At 39.8% G+C, this 13,982-nt stretch overlaps 3 protein-coding genes across 3 annotated transcripts; 2 read left to right on the plus strand and 1 right to left on the minus strand.

The window, feature by feature from the left end:
- The first annotated feature begins 723 nt into the window (after positions 1 to 723).
- Positions 724 to 1,937, plus strand: LOC139475887 (uncharacterized). The gene is made up of 3 exons (XM_071259104.1): positions 724 to 781; positions 996 to 1,115; positions 1,693 to 1,937. The coding sequence occupies exons 1-3, from the start codon at positions 727 to 729 to the stop codon at positions 1,914 to 1,916; spliced, it is 399 nt and encodes a 132-aa protein (XP_071115205.1). The 5' UTR covers positions 724 to 726; the 3' UTR covers positions 1,917 to 1,937.
- Positions 1,938 to 8,740: 6,803 nt separating this feature from the next.
- Positions 8,741 to 10,629, minus strand: LOC139475426 (circumsporozoite protein-like). The gene is made up of 2 exons (XM_071258640.1): positions 10,589 to 10,629; positions 8,741 to 9,302 (listed from the first exon to the last, which is right to left on the minus strand). The coding sequence occupies exons 1-2, from the start codon at positions 10,627 to 10,629 to the stop codon at positions 8,741 to 8,743; spliced, it is 603 nt and encodes a 200-aa protein (XP_071114741.1).
- Positions 10,630 to 11,033: 404 nt separating this feature from the next.
- On the plus strand, positions 11,034 to 12,691 carry LOC139474827 (uncharacterized). Its single transcript, XM_071257970.1, has 3 exons — positions 11,034 to 11,165; positions 11,292 to 11,413; positions 12,212 to 12,691. Exons 2-3 carry the CDS (start codon positions 11,302 to 11,304, stop codon positions 12,451 to 12,453), a joined length of 354 nt encoding a protein of 117 aa, XP_071114071.1. The 5' UTR covers positions 11,034 to 11,165; positions 11,292 to 11,301; the 3' UTR covers positions 12,454 to 12,691.
- The last annotated feature ends 1,291 nt before the right edge of the window (positions 12,692 to 13,982 follow it).

Below are 13,982 nucleotides of genomic sequence, written 5' to 3' on the forward strand. Positions count from 1 at the left end.
CTCCCGATCCCGTTAATCGCCTCTAACGACAAGCTTAGTCGCCTTTTACGGCAAAGGTTACTGAAGACGTGACCTGGCGACCCTGAAGATATACCTTCGATATAAGTCACATTATCTGTTGTTTGATGTGAGTACGTTATTCTTATTGTCGCCCTATTTTCAATGAATTACGTTTTTACAAATATTTAAGTTTCGGTAGAAATCATTTTGAAACTTAATAGGAAGGCAACAACGTTACACAACAGGCTAGTTTAGAAACAACAGTAGGGGTGACTACCGGGCCTAAGGTCCCTAGGCATATATACAGCCAAGTGTACTGAACAGTATAGATATGCAAGGCTATTCCTTGGTACTAGGAGGGTGTATACAATTCTGGACTTCAGTCCACTATACATGTTGAAATATTGTCAACTTGTACAATGGATTGGAAGTCCGAATGGAAATACACCCTTCTATTCCCAGGGAATATCCTTGCATATCTAACAGGTCCACCTTAAAAATTGTCTAACAACAACCCAGCTTGTCATAAGAGGCGACTAAATGCATCGGCCACATGGTTGATAGCATGTCATTGTATCCCAATTGCGTGGACAGATGCTCATGATACCGGTCACTGGATTACCTGGTCCAAACTCGATTATTCGCAGATCGCCGTCATATAACTGGAGTGCTGTCATATTACTGAGTGCAAATGATATATTGTCAATATGTTTGCACAGTACCAAGATGGAATTGAAGACGCAGTTTATCTGTCTCCAGATCGTGTTTTTGCTGATATCCCGTGAGTATGGTAACAATTTGTTGTAATTTCGGTGAAAAGGCCAAGAAGACCACTGTGTTTGTGGTATTTGTTTCAGCTGGTATTATGACAACTGCTGACATTTCATAATACCGATAATCGTATTCACATTTACAGTGGCTGCAATAGTTCTACATGAGTCAATACTTCTAACTAATTGCCGTCATCAATTGTTCATGAAGTATTATATTTTCAGTCACCCCTGGGTATGCTATCTTCTTCTATCACTACACGGACAAAGCTGGCGTGGACGCTATAGAAAAGAGTGGCTACATACGACAGAGCACAAATCCGAAATATGCTCATTTTGGAAATGGTATGTATAATGCAAATCATATTACAAACGCGAGGTTCATGATTACATGCATATTTATAGGGACACGCATGCACCTGTGTGTGTGTGTGTGTGTGTGTGTGTGTGTGTGTGAGTGAGTGTGATTCCACACTAATGCCGCTTTTATAGTGCTAGCCCACTGAGATACCATACCGTAGTTCAACATGAATACCCCACTCAGACACAGTATACTGAACAGTCCTTGTTTTATCCCCTTATCGACGAGCGCAAGAACAAGTATAATCGTTTAAAGTCTTGTGTACTATATCATTGATAAACGTTACCTTTATGTCAAAATGATAAAAATTTAAATATCCTGTCAAGGAAAGGACAAGGTATCAGATGGACCCTTTTCCAACGGGGTCTGCATGCAATCACAAATTTCAAAAATGTTAAAAATTAACTTTATTTGTATGAAAGCTGTGAACGAGTATTAGACTTTCATCATAACAACACTTTCATATTTTGGCTTTAATGACGTACACATTTTTTGGATCAAGGAAGCGTCACCGAGAACTGTTTGTATCAGCGCCTTACTGACAATCTCTAATGATTTCAGGAGTGTATGGCACTGGAATGAGTCCTGCATTGGGCAAGGCGGCAATTGCTAAAAACAACTACCAAGGCGGATGGGAGGCTAACTTGAGAAGAGGGCGAGTAGATTATGCATTCAGGTTCGACTTGCCCAGTAATAAAGTGAATCGGGTATCAAAGGATCGTGACATTCTCCTGTACAAAGGTGATCTCATTCTCAAGGACAACCCCTATAAAGTGTACCCGTGAAATTCACAGTGTCGTTGATATCTTTCGATATGAATATCGATGTTGTTAAATAAATAGTCAACCCTTATTAACACTTGTTGTTTGTTCTTTGGTCTTCTACCACAGATAACGAAAAGTGTATTTTGTATTTGTGGAAAAATTAGTTTCAGGGAAACACATTTCAATTAACAGATATTATGACATCGTTTTAGTGAAATATTGCCAGCATATCTTTAGGCATGATACAAAATTTAGAAGATTGACAAGATGATTCTTCAGCACCAATGACCAATGATACACTTGTGAGGTTGTAGTAGTATGTTGTAGTATTCCAGTAAGGATAAATGTAGGTGAAGCTGAAATACCAACAGCACAGCAAGTTCTTATTAGTTAATAGACAATGAGAAAATGAACTAATTTCATAGGCAGTGTTCAAGTAATTCTGATTAAAATTAAGAATTCAATTTCAAGAATTAATTTTTGTAAATAGTTAAATAAGGGCATTTAGCCCGTAGATGTTCACAATACAGTTTGTTTTTCAAACCTTTTTGGCTCTTCACACAAACTTACGCGCTTCAGATGACCAGAAACTGTATATATGTATTACCATATTATTAATGTTTATAGATTTTACTTGTGAATTATCAGGACTATGGTGCGTTTGACATTGTTCGGACTTACACTAATCCCGGGCGGAACTACTTTAAATACAAACTTAACAGCAATTCAATCCTAGTCACGGCGTTCCATCATCCACAGGAGAAGAGGTTCGATTGACGCTTACACCTTGGTGAATCCCACCTACACAACTAATGTTACCATAAAGGATTAATTATAATTTGGACGAATCTGAGATTCATCCCAATTCTGTGAGCAAATCGAAGTATTTCACAAAACCTTTTGATACCAATTGGGATCACAACTTTAATTTCATTATGGATGCTGTCGATATTTTGCCCAACAATGGACCGATAGAGATAGGCGCCTGTTGAATGTCTTGCAGAGAGGGTTAAATCTGTGTATGATGTTATCATTGGTAGTATGCACAAACTGAAAATGTGGAAACATAATTCGAATAAACCCATTCTGTTCCATACAGCTGTTAACCAAATTTTGGCTGCCCAAAGTAAAAAGCTTCCAGTTGTTCCAACTGACAGTGCCTCAAAATATCATAAACATTGCATGTCAGCATCACTACATTAATTGTTTGATCAAGAACTTGGTATAAATGACACATGAAATAATGCCACATAAAAGCCCAGTTTGTTAACTAAGGAAACAATCTGCCACATCAAAATATCAGTACTATAAGCCTTTGGCTTGACACTCAAACCCGAAGACGTGTCAATTCCTCTTTTGTACTGGATTTCAAAGCTCCAAAAATATCCACACACAGAGACAAATATTGCTTGGTTCAGCCAATTTCTCAAAGATTACCATACTCATTGATACTACCAGGGAAGGCCTTTCTTCTGTTCACAGAAAGTATTTTTGACAGGTGGAAGTAGTATTGTGTAGATTCTCAAAAACTCACAGGATTTGCTTGATTTGCTTGATGTCTCACAAGTTCAATTATGTTTTGATTTTCACTTTGTACTCCACTGTTCCAAACGACAAACCCAAACAAAACCTTTATTCTGCAACCCTTGGGGCATTTTCAATAAACGTGCAGTGTCTCTATTTTCAGGATAATTTTTCAAATATGAAATCAAGTGTCCGTATGTGCAATCGGATCCAAGTCTTCGGCGTGACAAGCGAACGTTTTAACCACAGATTATCACCGCCCCAAAAATGTATATAAAAACAAAACAATATTACAATGTCATACACATCGAGTTGCGGTTTGAGTCAATAACTCAATAAGGGTTGTTGTAAATGATAATACATCCAACACCACACTCTCACTCCGTTTGTTAACTGCAAGATGCGCCCCACGCTGTTGATCATAATCTATAGTATGAGATGTTGTTGTTGCAAAATTGCCAACTTGAATGTTGATTTGTGTGATATGAATAAATTTAATGGATACCAAATGTTCTATTTCTGTAAGTGTCTAAGAGCGTACGTTTCGGCCCTCGGATGGTAGCTCAGGGTGATGACGGAAGACAAAACTCAGGTGTGAAGTTTAAGACGACAGCAGACATGTTTATTGTTGATGGGTTGGAATAAGTCGATAGGGTACAGCTTGATAATAATGTAACGCACATCGGGACCGAGTGGTCAATGTTCCCGGTGCGGGTACCCGCTTCTGTGTATTCTCTGGCATTAAAAGACATTAATAGATAGCGCTACGGATTAAATGTCCCGCCTGGAGGGGCATTAAAGGTCCTGCTTATAATTGGAGGAGATACGCCGAATGTTTCCTAAGTTAAACTCACACCTTCACCAAATTTCAAAACACCAAACCGGTAAATGCCTCCACTGCAACTTAAAAGAAACGCCTGAACACGTAATACTATACTGCACACATTACCAGCAACACAGAAACAAAACCCCAATCCACACAAAATTGCAACAATCAAAGCACTAGGCATATATCTAATCAAAACAGGCCTACTTGGCCGCATTAAAAAAAAGTACAGCAAACAAACTGCCAATAAACCCTAAAATTCTAAACCTATAATAACACACAAACTGCACAAAGTCCCCCCCCCCCCCCTCACTTAGGTTGCCTCGCCTTTTCGAACATACCCTTTTCGACCAAACACTAAATGGCCTGGCGTGCCCGTGCGCAAAATACTCATATGTCGGAAAGCGCACGTTAAATTCCCAATTCAAGTAAGTAAGATTGTTTGCTGTATACAATTGGAATAGAATTTCGGTGCATTTTAGAAACATATTGATACAATTAGGTATTTTGGATAAATTAAGAAAAGTAAAGAAATGGTTTGCACTATAACAATACCCCTAAACGTCATGGAGATTTTGTCCTCAAGGGCGTTTTAAAAATAGTGACAATATTTAGTACAAGTATACAGTAAAATGCATGTGACATCAACAGGTTGACAAGTAGTTGTTCCAAGCACTGGTCGTGACTCAGATGAATAAAATGACATTAGATAAGATATACATGTTGTACAAGTAAACAAGTGAATAACAGCATTGTCAATATCCGTGAAACAACTATTCATGACATCAACAAGTTGAGGAGGTTATGGCTCGTACACACAAAATACAGGTGAGCGGAGATTCCGGTTCATACACAAAGAACACTGGAAGAGTTTCCACCGAGCGGCACATCCTTTCCGGGTCGCCCTTGCAGTCGAAATACAAGACTGCTAGATACATTTAGTATCACAGGTATCACATTGAAACAGACAATAAACATAAGATACACTGAAGACGTAGGGACAAAAACATAATGTGCGTAAAGAATTGTCGTTTGCATATGAAAGTAATATTTTCATGATAACAGTAAGTGTCCAGACTCGGCAAGGGTAGCAGGTGTGAGGAGTGACCTGCGCTAAAAAGTAGAATGTGCATGCAAAACCTAACCAACTTCTTAAGTCTAAACTGGAATGTAATGATATTTGAACGAATCATATTTTTTTGTGCCCGAGACCATTAAAGGTTTGATCGCACGAATGTACATCAAATGAAGCACAAAATCACGCTGACAAAACAAAGAGTTAGGATACAGCCCGTATACACAGCCTCCAGCTTGGTAATCAACGAGTATCCCTAACTTATTATACTTCTACAATCGCTGCTACTATATGGAACCATTTTATCTGTTTTCATAATGGGTACAAATAATTTCAGTACTTACATACTCAAAAAGGAATAAATGAAGATACATGTATAAGCAGTAAATTGCAGGCTATTGGGTAACTTTTTGAAAGCTATTATCTATAGTAATGTTTATGGGGCCATAAATTAAAATAAGGATGAACCTCTGGTAACAATACACAGATTGCAATACATACTCATTATAGAAAAACATGGCAAAAGTTTAAGACAACGAAACAATGACTTAATTATATAACATACCTTATATGAACAAGGATGTCCGTGAGAATATGTATAAGCATAGTACACGTTGAGGTTTCGAACGAAAGTTCAAATACACAAAGAAAAAAGTTAAGCACACCCTAATATATTTCATTATTGTTTGGTCCCAAATTTGTTACAGTCAGGAAAGATATAATTACGGGAAGAATTATGTTTTCTCGAGATTATGTAATGAGTCATGCGTGACGAAAGCTCACGTGCCATGCATGGTATGCCCGTGCAGCATGCTACCCTCGAGTATCTCTAAAAGCAGTATATCCAAACGTTATAATTGCTTTCTTAAGCTCGGTTTTAAACAGTTATTCCATGACATTGTGTGACCATGACACGAAGGCGATTATCAAACCTCACAAGATGGCAAAAAATCGGCATGCATAATGCAGGAATGTCTTGTAATGTCATTGGTCGGGATTTGGGGTATCATCACACTGTTGTAAGACGTTTGGTCGAGAAACATGCTCAGACCGGTGATGTACAGGACCGTCCCAGATCCAGAGGACCTCCTGTGACGACGCATCGCGAAGACTCGCATGCCGAGAACCCTTTTTAACAAGTACTCATCTGAAACAGCTGTGGTTGCCAAAACGTCGTTTCAGCACCAGAACTATCAGGAACCAGCTGAAAACAGCAGGAATGAGGGCCAGACGAGTCATGAAGCGTCCCTTTAGGAGAGATCACCACAAAGCTGCTCGTTTAGCATGGTGTATTGTGAGACAGAACTGGAATCTGAGAACTTGGAGACGGATCCATTGGTCAGACGAAAGTGGCTTTTTGCTCCACGTCGCTGATGGAAGAACGAGAGTTTGGAGGCACCGGAAAATGGCCTACACCCCAGGAACATTAAACCGACTGTTGCATACGACGGGAGCTCACGACGGGAGCTCAGTAATGGTTTGGGCGTGTACCTCTCATGATTGCAGGTTGGATTTGGTCACCATCAAGGGGGAACTGAACAGGGGCTCAGTACATCCGGGACGTTTTGAAGTCAAGTCGTTGTTACTCATTTTGACAAACACCATCTTGCTACTCGACCTCAGTACATGGATGACAATGCGAGGCCTCATCATTCGCATACAGTCGTGGATTACATGAGGGCAAATGCAATAACGACTCTACCCTCGCTAACAATGAGCCCAGATTTGAACCCCCTTGAACATGTTTGGGAAATTCTGGGGCGGCGCATACAGGCACGAGATCCTCCTGTACAAGATTTACGCCACTTGGAAGCAGCATTGCATCAGGAGTGATTGTTGTTGACCCATCAACAGATCCAACGTCTGACTGGAGGTATGAGACATAAAGTGTAATGCGTCATCCAGGCACGTGGCAGTTATACCCGCTACTGATCTGTTTCATGTGTCATGTCAAGTAGAATATTGATGAATATTGTCTGGATGTTATTGTCAATAATTATCACGATTGCTGGTTCAGGCTGCTGACATTCAGGTAGGCTGGGCTGTCTGCCTGTCGTCTGTCAAGATGGTGGCTACGATGCTTTTTTCACCCATCACCTCTGAACTACCATTTGCTTTGCTGCGGTAGGTTGGTAGGGGGATCGTGCATGAGTCACAGCAAACTCACGATACCCGGATTCTCCACCATTTATAATAAACCTTATGACCTGTATAATACCTTTAAGGTTTACGTTTGGTCTAGGCTGATTATAATACCTAGAATTTGTTGTCGGGGAATTAGCTTGGAACCGCACACCTTACGACAACAAAGAGAAGCATCTATTAGTGGCCAGTCTTTATTCGGTATATCTCATCAGTGAGGTACCCTGAATATAGACTGTTAATTATACCACAGATGCTCTTAGGTCATGACATGGTCGCATGTTCAATTATCACTAACTTTAACAATACCTACACAATGTTGCTAATCTAATGTGCTGACTGTCTGAATTTAGAGGTTACCTCACAGTTTTGAAGGACATGGGTTTGCAGAAATGACTAAAATGACATAAGTTTTCTCGGAGAGAATGTTATCACAGAATAATGTTTACTTCTCTCGCCGGACATGTAGTCTTAACGATTAGCATATAACCCTTATACACTTAATCTTGGGAATGAAGGCAGGCGTATATCAACATCGACTGATAGTAGACTTCGGATGGAACATGCATGTAGCAACGAAACGAACAGTGAAGAAGATGATCGCAGAGCACCAGACATCATCCTGGACCCATCGTCTGAAGATAGACCCGGATCTATGTCACTTCGATGAGATCCAACTCAGCATCAACCACACATGGCATGGTCAGTAGCTGTAACTTTCCCATGGAGGAATATAGATAAAAACTATAAGGGTCAGCTCTAGTATAAGGATAAGGGTCAGCTCTCTGTTTTAGGATTAGGGCCAGCTCTATGTTTAGGATTAGGGTCAGTTCTAGGTTTAAGAGTTTGGTCAGCTCTAGGTTTAAGATTAGGGTCAGCTCTCTGTTTAGGATTAGGGTCAGCTCACTGTTTAGGATTAGGGTCAGTTCTAGGTTTAAGATTTTGGTCAGCTCTAGGTTTAAGATTAGGGTCAGCTCTCTGTTTAGGATTAGGGTCAGCTCACTGTTTAGGATTAGGGTCAGTTATAGGTTTAAGATTTTGGTCAGCTCTCTGTTTAAGATTAGGGTCAGCTCCAGGTTTAGGATTAGGGTCAGCTCTCTGTTTAGGATTAGGGTCAGCTCACTGTTTAGGATTAGGGTCAGGTCTAGGTTTAAGATTTTGGTCAGCTCTAGGTTTAAGATTAGGGTCAGCTGTAGGTTTAGGTTTAGGGTCAGCTCTCTGTTTAGGATTAGGGTCAGCTCTCTGTTTAGGATTAGGGTCAGCTCCAGGTTTAAGATTTTAGTCAGCTCTAGGTTTAAGATTAGGGTCAGCTCTCTGTTTAGGATTAGGGTCAGTTCTAGGTTTAAGATTTTGGTCAACTCTAGATTTAAGATTAGGGTCAGCTCCAGGTTTAGGATGAGGGTCAGCTCTCTGTTTAGGATTAGGGTCAGTTCTCTGTTTAGGATTAGGGTCAGTTCTAGGTTTAAGATTTTTGTCAGCTCTAGGTTTAGGATTAGGGTCAGCTCCAGGTTTAGGATTAGGATCAGCTCTCTGTTTAGGATTAGGGTCAGTTCTCTGTTTAGGATTAGGGTCAGTTCTAGGTTTAAGATTTTGGCCAGCTCTAGGTTTAGGATTTGGGTCAGCTCCAGGTTTATGATTAGGGTCAGCTCCCTGTTTAGGATTAGGGTCAGCTCTAGGTTTAGGATTGGGGTCAGTTCCAGCTTTAGGATAAGGGTCAGTTCTAGGTTTAAGATTTTGGTCAGCTCTAGGTTTAAGATTAGGGTCAGCTCTCTGTTTAGGATTAGGGCCAGCTCTCTGTTTAGGATTAGGGTAAGTTCTCTGTTTACGTTTAGGGTCAGGTCTGGGTTTATGATTAGGGTCAGCTCAATGTTTATGATTAGGGTCAGCTCTATATTTATGATTAGGGTCAGCTCTCTGTTTAGGATTAGGGTCAGTTCTAGGTTTTAGGATTAGGGTCAGTTCTAGGTTAAAGATTAGGGTCAGCTCTAGGTTTAAGATTAGGGTCAATTCTAGGTTAGGATTAGGGTCAGTTCTCTGTTTAGGATTAGGGCCAGCTCTCTGTTTAGGATTAGGGTCAGCTCCATGTTAAGGATTAGGGTCAGTTCTAGGTTTAGGATTAGGGTCAGCTCTAGGTTTAGGATTAGGGTCAGCTCCCGGTTTAGGATTAGGGTCAGCTCTAGGTTTAGGATTAGGGTCAGCTCCAGGTTTAAGATTAGGGTCAGCTTTAGGTTTAGGATTAGGGTCAGCTCCAGGTTTAAGATTAGGGTCAGTTCTAGGTTAAGGATTAGGGTCAGTTCTAGGTTAAGGATTAGGGTCAGTTCTAGGTTTAGGATTAGGGTCAGTTCTAGGTTTAAGATTTTGGTCAGCTCTAGGTTTAGGATTAGGGTCAGCTCCATGTTAAGGATTAGGGTCAGTTCTAGGTTTAGGATTAGGGTCAGCTCTAGGTTTAGGATTAGGGTCAGCTCCCGGTTTAGGATTAGGGTCAGCTCTAGGTTTAGGATGAGGGTCAGCTCCAGGTTTAAGATTAGGGTCAGCTCTAGGTTTAGGATTAGGGTCAGCTCCAGGTATAAGATTAGGGTCAGCTCTAGGTTTAGGATTAGGCTCAGTTCTATGTTAAGGATAGGAGTCAGATCTACGGTCATTCGTCTGATCGATGTTTTATCATAACAAATACTTTGACAAAACCCATACATGAAAACAGGAGATCTAAAATAGTGTTGGTCTAACAACTTATAACAATGTTAATATCGGATGTTACCACCATTTGTGGGGATACAGGCGAGGTAGCGGTGGCGCAATGCCAACACCAGATGATTGAAAACAGCCTCGGGGATGTTGTTCCAAATGACCGGGGATGGGTGTGGGTGTGGGTGTGGGTGTGGGTGTGGGTGTGGGTGTGGGTGTGGGTGTGGGTGTGGGTGAGGGAGGTGGTGGGGGTGGGGTTTTATCGAAAAAAATATTTATGCTTCATACCCTCACCCCACACATGACAATGAGCACCTGATACAATCATTGTGTGCTATTCACATTAACAAATCACGTGTGTATATCATGCCCCCAACAAACACGCAAACATTGAAATTGTGCTCCGTGCATGAACATGCACTGCAAATTGTGAATCACGACCTTAGAGTCGAGGAGATGTCTTCATGAATGATGTCTTTCATGTACAGAAAGATGCATTATTTAATTTCTTAATAAATATATTTACATTGAACTTTATGTGAAGCACAGTTACTATTTTGTTAGTATGATATATACAGGAACAGCAAAGTCGATAAGTGTTAAGTTACTTGAACGTAATGCCTGATAAAGGAAGATGTAAGTGAATATCAATCCAAAAGTATTAATGTAGTTAAGTATGGCAACATATGTACAGTGAAAGAGGATCTAGGGTCGCTGGCGAGGGCAGCTACACTAACAGTGTCAGGGTGACATTTTATTCATTCGGCGAAGGGAAAAACGAAATTGAAAGTACAAAATTCTACATAACGTCCTATTCAGTCCAGCAGACACATAATCCTATCACGTGTTTTGGGCGTTTATGACTTGTATGACTCATGTTTGTTTATTGCCTAAATGCGTTTCGAGGAAACGTAAGGCATCACTTTCTGTTTATCAATATAAAGCCTCTAACCTAGCGACTACAACATAACTACATGTAAACTCATTTTCCTGACCGACAAGAAAGGGCGCGTTCCGGGTACGTTGAAATACATATGTCATTCTTTTAGAATTTATCTAAACAGGCATGTCTTTTGAATACATGATTTTAGTCTCTGTGTTGAGGAAATGACTGAATCAAACAGTAATATTTTCTGTGTTTTAGAAGTCAAAACATGGCAACTATTACCTTTTACCACTACACCAACAAGGCTGGGAAGGACGCTATCGTCCGTCAGAAACGAATATGCGCAAGTGATGGGGCCAAGGATGCAGTGTTTGGAAGAGGTGTGTCACAAAACAACAAAACTATGTATCTACATATTTTACCTCACAATCCGTTCAGATTAAGATAAAGAATATTGTAAATGGAGATAACCATGGGTCACATAGAACATTGGCTGGGATCGCTAAACAAAGAGTTGTTTCTTAATGATAGTTGATTCAACTATCGATCAGGAGAAACATGTTGTTCAACATTTTGTTTAAACTGTATATTTCTAATATCATAATGTGTATATATGTTTAATGATCGTAGAGTATAGAATATATATCAATAGTAAAAACTAAATGGCTTTATCTGTTCCAATTAGAACTTTCTGATTGGTCAAGTAGATGGGATGGGTGACAGATGGCGACAGATTCATTGTCAAAAGCTCGATTGTGAAACATCTACAAGTAAAAGTATCTGGTTCAATAGTCAACATCCTCACTGTGCGTGTAGCACGTTTATCGACATTTTCGATGGATGCAGTAAGATAAAATATTCTGATAATCATTTACCTTACAAATGTGAGTGGAGTGTGAGCTGCAATCAGACGCTGTTGAATGGGATTCCGGGCATCTAATACTCAAGAAGACCAGCAAATCAGAGCTACTTTCTGAGCGCCCTATCATCTTCCCTCGCAATCTCAGGAACCTCGGACATAATAATGCAAGGAATGTGGGAAGGAATTCATCAAACTTTCACTATGTGGCTGTAATATTTACATTATTCTTGCAAATAGTAAATATGCGCCCGCGTCTCTTTTCTCATTTTCATCTTTCTAACTTCTTGCTCATTTCAGCGTAAATGTCTGTTTACAGGTGTGTACGGAACAACCCTTTCTCCGTCTTCAGGACTCGAGAAAATAATCTATAACAATTGGGATGGTCGTGTCGACATAACCAAGGGGATGCTGATGAAGGCGGCCTGGGCAATCAAGGTGGAGCTACCAAAAACCGACGTTAAAGAAGCTGGGTCAAAGCGAGATATCTTGATTTACACTGGCGGCGACCTTCAACTTGACGATTACGAGTGGGAGGTCATCAAGGTTCCCCAGAAGTGAACGAGGACATGGGTTCATTACATAATTTAAGGTTTCAATTCCTGACAAACTTAATCAGAAAGATATGCTTTAAGAAGATTCCGTGTCACAGGATAACTGAGTGCAGGGTATACACTATGTATGTGTTATGCTGAAAACCAGAGGTGCCGGACATGTAGAGATCACACCAGCTACCTACATGTCACTCAGGTGCTTATTTTGTTACTAGCTCAGCTAAGCAGTAAACGTTAATCTTAAATTGTGCTTCTCTGTGTTCCATTATTTATTCGTCAGTGTATTTGATACACAACGTTCATACGTTTCAATGATGCAATAACTTATGTGACTGTTTGGGGTATTTTATTACGTGTCGTCTTTCATCCTGAAACAATAAGTTAGAAATACAGAAACCGAGAAATACAATGGCAGTACATGTACACAATAAAGTGGTACATTGTAGTACAAAATTCAATGGCAGAACACTTACAATAGCATATAAAAATTTTAAAATATACTAGCAGTGGCAATAAAATTCACCTAGCAGCAACAGTGATCAAACTTTCAAAAAAGTCTGGATATCACTGATCATAACAATGATCATACCACACACGCTAGTAGATAGGAGGTAATACCTTCCGGACAAAAGCATTCCCGTGGAGCGTGGACTACCAACAAAAGCATTCCTGTGGAGCATAGAATTTCAACAAATTCCTGTGGAGCATGGAATTTCCATCAAAAGTATTCCTGTGGAGCATGGAATTTCTAACAAAAGCATTTCTGTGGAGCGTAGAGTAAAGAAACAAACAAAAGCATTCTTGTGGCCTACCACAGAGGCCAGTAAAATCACACAATAGAAGCAAATTTTGCTAAAGGAGACTAGCAGTAAGGCTGGCTCTGTATATATTCGCTCTGTTCAAACATGTAACTATGTCACCGCACATTGGTATCAATACACTAGAGGTAGCTCTCTCTTACCCACTCTTTACACGCAAGAGTGAATCTATTCGTGTGTGGGTTTTAGCCGCTGAACCTGTTAACCCTTTCACCGATGTCAATTCATTTATAAACATTTTTCTCTACTTCATTCACGTTTCACTAAGTGTTAAAATATTATGTTATTGTTCTTAGCGGTATTCATTAACCTTTATCTATTAACCTTTATCTATCAACATTTCTATCACTATTTAACTTTTTATCTGTTTCAGTGTGCTAACGTAACACTAAGGGTTAAATGTTGCTTTTAGACGATCACCAACTAGATAATATCGCTGTTACTTGTTTTCGCCATTATGTTAGAACTTGAGTAGAAAGTATACACTATACCCATCTGCAGATGTGTAATTCGTATGTTTTCTGCTTTATGACATATAACTAATTGATGTAATAGTAATAATGAAAATAAGTGAACTTACCTTATGACTGTACAACACTGTTTCATTAATCATTCCTCCATATATTCCGTTTGAATTAACCATTCGCTCAGTTCATATTTGGTTTAATCATATTTATTCCATCAATTGTACTTGGCTGGATTTAATTTATTCTTATAT

Source organism: Haliotis cracherodii, unplaced genomic scaffold, assembly GCF_022045235.1.
Source record: "Haliotis cracherodii isolate W230 unplaced genomic scaffold, xgHalCrac1.p SCAF_3, whole genome shotgun sequence".
In the NCBI taxonomy this organism is placed as follows: Eukaryota; Metazoa; Mollusca; class Gastropoda; order Lepetellida; family Haliotidae; genus Haliotis; species Haliotis cracherodii.